The sequence below is a fragment of the Enhydra lutris genome, unplaced genomic scaffold, assembly GCF_002288905.1.
Source record: "Enhydra lutris kenyoni isolate GAN:26980312 unplaced genomic scaffold, ASM228890v2 scaffoldscaffold13, whole genome shotgun sequence".
NCBI lineage: Eukaryota > Metazoa > Chordata > Mammalia > Carnivora > Mustelidae > Enhydra > Enhydra lutris.
In genome coordinates, this window is record NW_019154097.1 from 39,190,978 (window position 1) to 39,201,016 (window position 10,039).

The window sequence follows — 10,039 nt, forward strand, 5'->3', positions numbered from 1 at the left end:
CCGGAGGCGTGCCCATGAGTCACTGCCTAGGGTTACTTGCATGTGAGAAACAGGAGCCCCGTGCGGACGGGGCTCAGATTGCGCCAGCAGCCCCAGGGCTCTCTGCCCAGGCAGGTGCTGACGGACAAGGCTGCTGGACGTGTGTGCACCTGCCTAGCCCCGACCCCGCGGCCCTGCCCCTCTCCGAGAGCAATGGCCAGCCCCCAGCCCCGCCTCCGCCGATGGCCCGTGCTCTGGCCACCATGTCAGGCACGGCCCCAGCAGACCACGGGAGGACCGACAGCCTCTGGAATCCTGGCCCTGCCCTGGCCCCTGAGCCCCAGACCGGGAAAGCCGCGCTCTTGTGCCCTGGACGCCGTGGCACCCCAGCCGTGCAGCCTGGTGGCCCCCATGCCCACCCCCAGGGTCTGCTCTAACTCGGACGGTCCTCCCACCAGCTGGGGATCCTGGTGACCTCTGCTTGAGGAGCCGCTGCCCCCAGCCCAGCCCCCACTCCGGAGCCAAGACCTGGGTCCGTGTGTCCCCTCCTCCAGAGCTGGCTCTGTGCTGCGTGGTCCAGCCCTTGGCGAGCCCACCGCACCCAGCCTCTGCCCCCTGCACCGACGGGAGCCCCAACAGGGCAGTGCCCCGTCTGGCATTTCTGTTCGCCCCCGGCACACAGGTGAGACGCATCTGTAGGCGCCTGTGGAATCGCTTTATTTGGAACTGCAGCCTGAGTCCTGCGAGCGCGCCGCCCCATGCCGAGCTCCCAGGCAGCCGAGCCAGGAGGCCAGCGCCTGGCCAGCCTCACATGACTCAGCAGGCACTGTCCCCCCTGCAGGTTGCCGCAGTCACTGGAAACCAAGAAGACCACTGGGGGACCCCAGACTCACTGTGAGGGGTGTCTGCCCCCATCCCAGTCCCCGGCCCCTCACAGCAGCGAGGCTCGGGGCTGTAGGTCTGGGGTGATGCTCGGGAAGGCAGCTTACCTGGAAAGCCTTGTGCGCACAGGTGACTAGAGGGACAGGAAGATCTGTGAGGGTGGGCACCCAAGACACACTGGGGCCGCCCCGCTCTGCCCACAACCTCGCCCGAGACGGGGCTGCCCCTGTCTGGGCCTGGCTTGGGCAGGAACAGGTGACCCCATGAAAAGCTCCCACCCCAGTCCTGCCTAACTCCCTGAGGCCCAGAGGATCCCGAGACCGGACAGGGGCCTGTGGGCAGTGGGCGACACTCACGGTCCTGCTGCAGCACCGCCTGCTGCTGGGACAGGAAGCCCAGACCCTTGCTCCATCTGGCAAAGCGGCGCATGGCCTCCTGGCTGGCCAGGTCCGTCCGGCCTACGGGGCAGGACAGGGGCCCTCACCACATGAGCCCCGTGCCCCAGCCATCTTTCCTGAAGGGGAGCGGGGGCTGGGATGAGCCTCTGGGAGCGTAGCTGTGGGAGTGGTAGCCCTGGCCCCTGGTCTCCAGCACTTACTGTAGAGCTCCACGGTGCTGAAGGCCTCGTCCTTGAACTCCAGCTGCGTGAACACAATGGCGTAGTCCCTGAAGTTGGTGCCTAGCACCCGGTAGTCCAACACGCCCAGGGCTGGAAAACACGTGCCCCCGGGGGAGCATCAGACCGCACGAGAGGCCGCCCGGAAAGCTGAGAGCTCCCCAGCATTGTCTCCTGGTCCCTGAGCCAGCACACAGAGGGTCTCTGGGACGGGTAGCTGAAGAGTACCTGTCCCAGCTCATGTGGATCCTGTCCCCTCGGGGGGCACCACCACAGAGGGAGGCCCGGGGTCCCTGCGGGGGCATGCCAGGTAGAGCCCTCTGTCCTCAAGATTGGGGTAAAACCTCTGACAAAATGAGTCCTTTCGCTTCCTAGTGGAAGTCTTGGGGACGGACCAGACCGGTCCCCTCCCCACGGCACTGGGCAGGCGGCAGGGGACCCCAGGCGGGCTGCAGGCCGTGGAAACCACCGGGGAGGGCCCAGGAGCCAAGCGCCCCTCCCCCGCCCTGTGCCCATGAGACAGCAGAGGCCGTTGCCTTACAGGGGTTCTCAAACGCCCATCCGGGCTTCTGTCTCAGCAGCTCTACCACGTTCACGTCACACCTCTCCAGCCTGGAAGAGACACCGTCCGTCCTCGGTTGCGGGTCGGGACTCAGGACCGGGAGGGACGAGGACTCTACCTCCCGGATCTGGCCGGCCGCCAGCGTGCGGCACAGGGGGTCCTGGCTGCCGCCGGCCCCGGCTACCTGGAAACCTCGTTCTCCCGCGGATCCCACCCGGCCTGGGAAGGAGCTGGTGCGAGAGCAGAGTGCAAACCCGCTTCCTTCCACCTCCCAAGAGCCCCGTGCTGGGGCCGCGCGGCGGGCGCGGTGGGAGCCTCGGACCGACACAGGTCAGCTGCAGCTTTGGGTGAAGACGCTCAGCATCCCGATGGCCGGCGGCCCTCCGAGGTCAGTCCGGGAACTGAACGAAGCCAGCAGGGGCGCCGCGGTGTCTGCCCAGGACGAGCTTGCGGCTGGGACCTTCTGGAAGGAGGAAGAGCCGGCAGGAGCCGTGTAGAAAAGGACGCAGCGGAGCGCGGGGCTGCCACGGGGCAGACACGGGGTCTGCACAGTCAACAGACCGAGCACAGGAACGAGCGGCAAGAAAAGGGGCACCTGGGGGCGCCGTCCATCCAGCGTCCGGCTCTCGGTTTCGGCTCCGGTTGTGATGTGGCGCTCGCGAGGCCGCGGCGGGCTCCGCGCTCAGCACAGCCCGCGGAAGCTTTGCCCCCACGCCCGGCCCTCCTGCTCGTGCTCACCCTCTCTAGAATAAACACATGAATCTTTTTTTAAAAGTCCAAAAATAAAGCAAAATGGGAGCATGGGAGTTTAGCGTGTGACCATCAGCCCGAGTCAGTGGAGGACGGGGGGCAACTCGACAAACGATGTTAGAAATCGGGTAGTCGTCTGGAGAAAAACAAAGTGCTCCTCCTTGTTTCCCAGGGTCAAACCCCAAATGCAGCAGAGGGGCCCGAAGCGCCAGGGGCTTGGAGCAGTGTCCTAGCTGACCGCGCGGCAAGAGAAAGCCGGCGCGCACCCACGCAGAATCGGAAAGAAACCCTTCCTGGAGGCAAAAAAAGAAAAAACCCTCCTCAATGTTATAAGAAAAATGACAGACTGGAAAATATATTTGCAACGGTTTCTGTTGCAGACAAGCATCTAATATAATACGTACAGGTTCCTACAAACCGGGAAAAACACACCTCAGAGAAAAACGCGCGGGACACGTGAGCAGGCAGCGCACCCGGCCGGCAGCATGGAGGGCTCTGCCGTCGTCACCGGGGCGCGTAAGAGCTCCCGGGGTCACCTGGGGCCCATCCGACGACGGAGAATGACGGAGGACCAAGAGCTGGGGAACACGTGTGACCCGGAGCCTGGCAGCCCCCAGGGACTGACCCTTCGGGGGACCCCTCAGAGACAAAGGCCCCCAGGCCCCCTCCCTAGAGGGCGTTTCCAAGTGCGGACGGTCGGAGAGCACGGTCTGTCCAGCAGCAGAAGGCCTGTGTGGGGCCACCCTGCGATAAGGAGGAGCCGAGCCCCTGGTCCGTGTGGGGGACGGTCACCGTCCGGCCAGCGAGGCCCCTTCAGGGCGCACACCCAGAAGAACCCAGGGAAAGGCTCAAAGGGAGACTCGCACACCCACGCTCGCGGTAGCGCCGTTGACAGAACCAAATGGTGGAAGCAGCCACGAGGCCCGTCCACACGACGGAACATGACTCAGCCTGGAAAAGTCAGGAATCCCGACACCGGCCACACTGCGGATGGACAAGGAGGACGTGGTCCCCAGCGAGGTCTGCCCGGCACAGAGGGACGGATCCCGACGGAGCGACTCCCAGGAGGCCCCGCAGGAGTCCACCACAGACACCCGGCAGGGGAGGGGACTGTGCTCAGTGGGGGTCAGTGGGGACGGAGGTGGAGCGGCCTGGTGGCGAGGGAGGGAGGGGACGGCGGCGCAGCAGCATGAGTATGCTCCGCGCCCCCGAGCCGCACGCTTAGAGGGGTGAAGGCGGCAGTCTTGGTGCTGTGTTCATCTTACTGCAGCTTTTAGACATTTCATAAAGCCCAAAGAGAACAAAACCTGAAATGCTTTAAAAGAGAGCAAAGCCTCTGTGGGCTGGTAGGGAACAACCCCAGCACGTGTGGGCAAATGACACACGTGTGCGGGCGTGTAACTGCCCACACTTCACAGACATGGGCTACCCGCCGGGAGGAGACGGGCTGGCCGGGCAGCGGGGAGCACCCCCACAGTATGCCCTGGGGACCCTGACTTTGGTGCCGTGCACATGTATTTCCTGTCCGAGGGCCGACGGATAAAATGGAATGACTCAGCCGGACGGAGAGGCCCGCGTGCTCCTTTAAGCCCTGATGCGACTGTGTGTCACAGGCACCGGCTCAGCACAACCCGCCTTTCCTAATCGGGGTCTGGCCCGGGGCCCCCAGGCCCTCCATCTCCTGCAGGCAGACGTGGGAACGAGGGGTGGCCGGAGTCCCCGGAGAGCCCACGTGCAGCAGCAGCTCGTGCGTCGCGGAGGCCCCCGCAGCCCGGCCTGAGCCCCACCCAGACGCGGGGGCCCAGCCCGCTCACCGGTGCCTGGAGGACAGCATTCTCAGGTGGTTTTCTGAGGTCAGGGTCACCACAACGCCCTCGATGTTCTTCGTGGCCTTCTCCAGCGCAAAGCCCTTCTCGCCTGAGGCCACGGCAAGAACATACCAGGGCCCCAGCAGCTGGTTGGGGAGGAGCACGTGAGGGGCTTGACCCTCCAGCCCTTGGAGGCTTCCTCTCTCTACCTGGGAACCCAGGGCCCCTGCCTCAGGTTAGCCCGTCCCCCCATAGCTGGTGCCAGTCTGGGCTGCCACTGGGAGGGTAGCCCCAAGGCTGCATGGCCCCACAGGAGGGGCCTGGGCCCCTAGAACAGACGGGCCTCCAGGCCTGTGCCATCCCAGCAGGGCGGCTGTTACCTGCTGGGGGTCCAGCCTCCCCAGCCACACTGTCTGGGTCCTGGGCACTAAGACCAAAGCCAGGAGAGCAGTCAGCAGGACAGCTGGCATCCTCCCTGAGATCCGCCCACCAGCACACATGCCTCGGGGCCGGGGGTGTGCCGTCCATCCAGCCACTGAAAACCCATTTATGTGTCTCTGAATGGGTCACTGTGGGCAGCCTGCTAACCACAGTACACCATCCGGCCGCTCTTCTTGCGAGGAGGGTAAATCACCCAAGGGTGGGGGGCATTATTATTCTGCGGTGGCCTCTGCGCCCTGCCCAGATGAGCTAGAGCATAGGGAGTGCGCCCCCGGGGAACGGGTGCCAAGCGCACACCAAGCATCTTTGTCAACATGCCCGTGCCAGTCCCTGCTCCCTTCCATTGGAAGCTTCCGGAACGAACACCCTAATCCCCGTCACACCACCTCCTCTCCTCCCTGGAGATTCAACACCCTCCCTCGTTCGGTCTGGGAAGGCCAGAGACCCTGGTCTTTAACCCTGGCTGGTAGTAGGCCAAGGCCAAGTCCAAGGGGAGGCACAACTAGTTTTTCCAGGAGATACAGACTGGATCTTTTCTTTCAATCATTAAAAATTTTTTTAAAAAATCTAAAACTTAAAAAAACAACAACAACAAAAACAACCCCTCCCGGCTCACCCATTATTCTTGCTCTGGTGGCCTGGCCTCCTGCCCCCACCCACAGTCAACACCCCATCCGGAACGTCCTGTTCCTTCTGCCCCTCCACTCTACCCGTCTGAACTTGTCCACTCTCTGGCCAGACTTGGCCCTGCTGCCTCCCACTCTGCGCTCCCTGACCCTGGCCAGACCCCTCAGGAGCTGCATGTGCCCCAAGGTCCCACGGGAGCTCTGTGTGGGCCTGGCTTCTCAGCCCCGATCATCTGAGCCCCTACCTGGGGGCAGAGGACAGAGGGCTTAGTAGGATCTCTCTGAGCCCCTGAAACCCAGGGGGAGGTGGCTAGGAAGACCCTTCACTGGGAGGTTGGAGGGAGTGGTGGAATGTGCAGACCGTATTTCCAGGCCCCTCTGCCAGTTAGCTTCCAGGGGTTCTATCAACACAGAAACGGAGAATTCGGAGGGCGGAGAACAGATAAAGCTTTTGTCTTGTTAGGCCTTTCTAAGGACGGGCCTCTCTGAAGCCGCCGCTCCAGCCCCCTCCTGGGAGGAGAGTTTGCCAGTGAGTGCAAGGGCAAACCAGCCCTTGCGTGAATTTGCAGCTAAACTTTCCACCACCCCAGGGCCTGGGGGTCTCAGACCTCGAACATGGATTAGGGTGTCCTGTGACCACCAGCTTCCCTGATGCCTGCCGGGGGGAGACGAAATGCAAGGACAAAAATGTCCCCCACGCTTCAAACCAGTCCTGTGCATCGTGTGTTTCCAAGTACAGTTTCCTGACACGACGTTTGAGGGGACTAAGATGGAAGAAGAGAAACGCTGCAAAGAAAGAGATAATAGAAGCAGACCCACAAATGCTCCCGGCCTTGAAATTACAAGGCCGGCTCTCCCAGTCCGCCTGGGCTGACATCACAAAAAAACACACGCTGGGAGGCTTGCGAACAGCAGATGCTTAGTTCTCAATTCTGGGGGCTAAATGCTCCAGTCGGGGTGCCAGCAGGGTCAAGGAGGGCCTCTGGTGGGTCACAGACCTCTCAGTGTCTTCATGGTGGAAGGAGTAGCAGCGTTCTGTGGGGTCTCTTTCATAAGGACACTGATTGCATTCATGAGGGCTCCACACTCATGACCTAGTCACCTTCCGGAGGCCCACTTCCCCGCGTCGCCATACTGGGGGCTTGGACGTCAGCATGGATGTTGGGGATAGACACACACATCAGGACCACACAGACTGTGAAAACAGCTATGATCACCTTGCTTAACAAGATGAGAGCCACATTTGAAATTATATTGTATTTTCGTAATTCTCATAATACAGCTGGGAACCATAAAAAGTGGTATAGGCAAATGACACCTGTGTAACCCAAAATAATCTTACAGATTGCGGATTTGGGGAGAAAATATATACAGAGGGCTCTTGTGAACCAAAATGAACAGGTTGTATTACAAAGGAGACATCTTAAATCCTGGGAAAAAATAGAGTTTTATAAATACGTGCTGTCAGGACAACCGGAAATCCAGGGGGAAGGAGATTAAAACGGAGCACAGTCACCTCGTGCAGGAGAGTCAGTGCCAAATGGATCAGAGACCCAAAGGCTAAGCGTGGAAATGCAACCATGTGAGTAATGAGAGAAGTCACCAGTGAGTTCCTCTATGATGTGGATGTAGGGAAAGGCTTTCTGGTTGTGTCAGAGTTCACTCCTGAAGGTGGGACCACTAGGAAGCCTATGTCTTCACAAGGAAGGGTTTTGTGGCAGGAGTCTGAGCTCATGTCAGCACTGTGGGAGCTCATTTTGCAGGCCCCGTAAGGCTCTTGCCTTCTAGGAATTCTGGGGAATGTCACGCAAGCCGGGCAGATCAGCCCCTACAAACCCATGAGCCACACTAACTGTGCATCAAAATCCAGATGTAATGAAAGGAAGTACTGGAAAATCACTTGACTCTATTTTTAAGCTTTTTTTAATACCAAAGCTCTAAACAAAGTCAAAAGAAGAATGACAAGGCCGGAGAAAATATTTCCAACATGTGTCACATGTGAGGGCTAATAGCCATACTCTAGAAGAAACTTTTAAAAAATTAAAGAAAAAAGGACTGGGGCACCTGGGTGGCTCAGTGGGTTAAAGCCTCTGCCTTCGGCTCAGGTCATGATCCCAGGGTCCTGAGATCGAGCCCCACGTCATGCTCTGTGCTCTGCGGGGAGCCTGCTTCCTCCTCTCGCTCTCTCTGCCGGCCTCTCTGCCTACTTGTGACCTCTCTCTCTGTCAAATAAATAAATAAAATCTTAAAAAAAAAAAAGAAAGAAAAAAGGGCTGAAAACCCATCAGAAAAATGGACAAATGACATAACCAGATAATTCACATGAAAAACTTAACATGACCCTAAACATACAAAGACAGGCTCATTATGGATCGCATTCCTGCCCCCCACCAATTTCTACGCTGGAGTCCTGAGCCCAGAAACTCCGCACAGGACAGGTGGGATGTGGTCACTTCAAAGGGGCAATTAAGTCAAAATGAGGCCATTCAGATTAAATACACCTGGGGTCCTTATCCGAAGAGACTGAGGTACACACACAGGGGTGACCGCGTGAGCACCGCGGAGCAGATGGCCGCCTACACGCCGAGGAGAGAGGCCTTGGGAGGTCCCCGCGCGAGCCTGGCCTCAGACTCCAGCCGCCAGATCTGGGAGAGCCTGTACCGCTGGCGTTCAAGGGTCTGGTGCTTTGCCGCGGCAGCCCCGGTGAACGGACGCAGGGCGCGTTCGCATTCAGTAAGAGAAATGCAAACTGAGACAACGCGGAGATGCCGCTCATCGCCTGTCGCATCGCCAAAGCCCGCAGAGCCGCGCGCACGGCTCGGCCCACGGCACGCGGCGCAACCATCGTAGAGCGGAGTGTGGCAACATCGTAAGACCTTAACTGCGTGCCCGTGTATCTTTTGTTCTAGAAACCCCCCCGGGAACCCACCGTGAGGAAGCGCCTGGGACGGCAGGCGCGGTAGGACACACGGGGCTTGGCCGGGAAAGCGCGGTTTGCGACGCGGCTGTGACAGTCGGCTCGGGGCCACGCCCGGGAGACCGGCTGAACGACAGATGCGCCCACAACAGGCCTACGGGGCTGTGAAACATAACCCACAGGTCTCTATCGACCGGCGTGGAGGGACAGGACATCCCGGTGTATCGTAAAGTGGAAAACGCGGGTGCCGGAGGGCATGTGATGTACGCAGCCTTCCAGGGAGACAGAAAGGGCGATGAGAAACCATGTCTGTCTGCGTATTTCTGCAAGACACGGAAGGACAGATGGGCGTGCACACCCCCGGGGCTGGGCTGGGGAGGCCGTTACACCCCTCCCATTGCATGCCGTCTTTTTTTTTTTTACAGATTTATTTATTTATTTTAGAAGGAGAGAGCGGGCGAGCAGGGGGAGGGGCAGAGGCGCGGGGAGAGAGACTCTCCAGCAGGCTCCCCGCTGGGCGTGGAGGAGCCCGATGGATTCAGGGCTCGATCCCACCACCCTGAGAGTGTGACCTGAGCTGAAATCAGGAGTCGGACACTTAACCACCTGCGCCAGCTCCGAGCCGACCTTCTTTGTGTAGTTGTGCCTTTGGAATCACATTAATCTACCGCCCTCGAGAGTAAGTGAGTGGGATACAACCGTATGGCAAGTGATGACGTGACCCTGGGAAGGAGGGCCGCAGAATCAGCCCTGAGCAACTTTGGACAGAGTGTTGTTTCTAGAAATTCTCGGCTGAACAGTAAAGGAGCGATAAACAAATCCGAGTCGCGGCCTTCCTGAGGCTGGCTCTCCGCCGGGTGCCTCCTTCCCGTGTGCTCGGGGTGTGTCAGAGGACAATGGTTTTCCCAGGGTTGGGAAGGCAGGTGGAAAGGGGGGCTCGCTCCGCTGAGAAGGCTCAACCCCACCCGCCCAGACGGGCGGGCAGACGCAGAGCTGAGCGTTCCCGGCGCCCAGACCTTGGTTTCTCGGCACCGTTCTCTGCAAAAGGGAACCAGGCTCCTTGGAGAGGTGATTCGAAGTTTGAGTCACAGGAAGCATAAGAGGAACTCGGGGTGATTCTGGTCCCAGACAGGAAACACATGTTTGAGGAACCAGGGGAACGTGTCAGAAAGACTCCGGGGCCATCCTAAACGGGTGACCCTGGACAAGTCCGCACGGGTTTGCTCGCCAAGACCGAACACTGCAGTAGGCGCTGAGCCGTGCAGGGACGAGGCCGGCCTGAGCCCGTGCTGACGGACAGGACACACGTGGGGAGAAGCGAAGGCTCGAGGCCCCCGGACGGCGCTGACCTGCCCCGATGAGCCCTGCTCTCCCAGCCCTCCTGAGCTCCCCGCGGGCCTGCATGGGCATCACCTGCGAGGTCTCTCGGCCTGGGGCCACACTAGCCCCTCCTTCTTG

General features: G+C 60.1%; 1 protein-coding gene across 1 annotated transcript; it reads right to left on the reverse strand.

The window, feature by feature from the left end:
• Window positions 1-825: 825 nt before the first annotated feature.
• On the reverse strand, window positions 826-5,574 carry LOC111146060 (lipocalin 6). The gene is made up of 7 exons (XM_022501437.1): window positions 4,978-5,574; window positions 4,604-4,743; window positions 4,421-4,429; window positions 2,019-2,080; window positions 1,460-1,570; window positions 1,218-1,319; window positions 826-994 (listed from the first exon to the last, which is right to left on the reverse strand). Exons 1-7 carry the CDS (start codon window positions 5,095-5,097, stop codon window positions 831-833), a joined length of 708 nt encoding a protein of 235 aa, XP_022357145.1. The 5' UTR covers window positions 5,098-5,574; the 3' UTR covers window positions 826-830.
• Window positions 5,575-10,039: the final 4,465 nt, after the last annotated feature.

Excerpts from the sequence above, each read along its gene's own strand:
- LOC111146060 (XM_022501437.1), bottom strand. The coding sequence starts at position 5,097 with ATGTGTGCTGGTGGGCGGATCTCAGGGAGGATGCCAGCTGTCCTGCTG. Across the intron at positions 1,571-2,018 it reads ATGGGCGTTTGAGAACCCCT|CCCTGGGCGTGTTGGACTAC; the intron begins GTAAGGCAACGG and ends CGTGTTTTCCAG. Across the intron at positions 995-1,217 it reads GGCGGTGCTGCAGCAGGACC|TCACCTGTGCGCACAAGGCT; the intron begins GTGAGTGTCGCC and ends CTGTCCCTCTAG.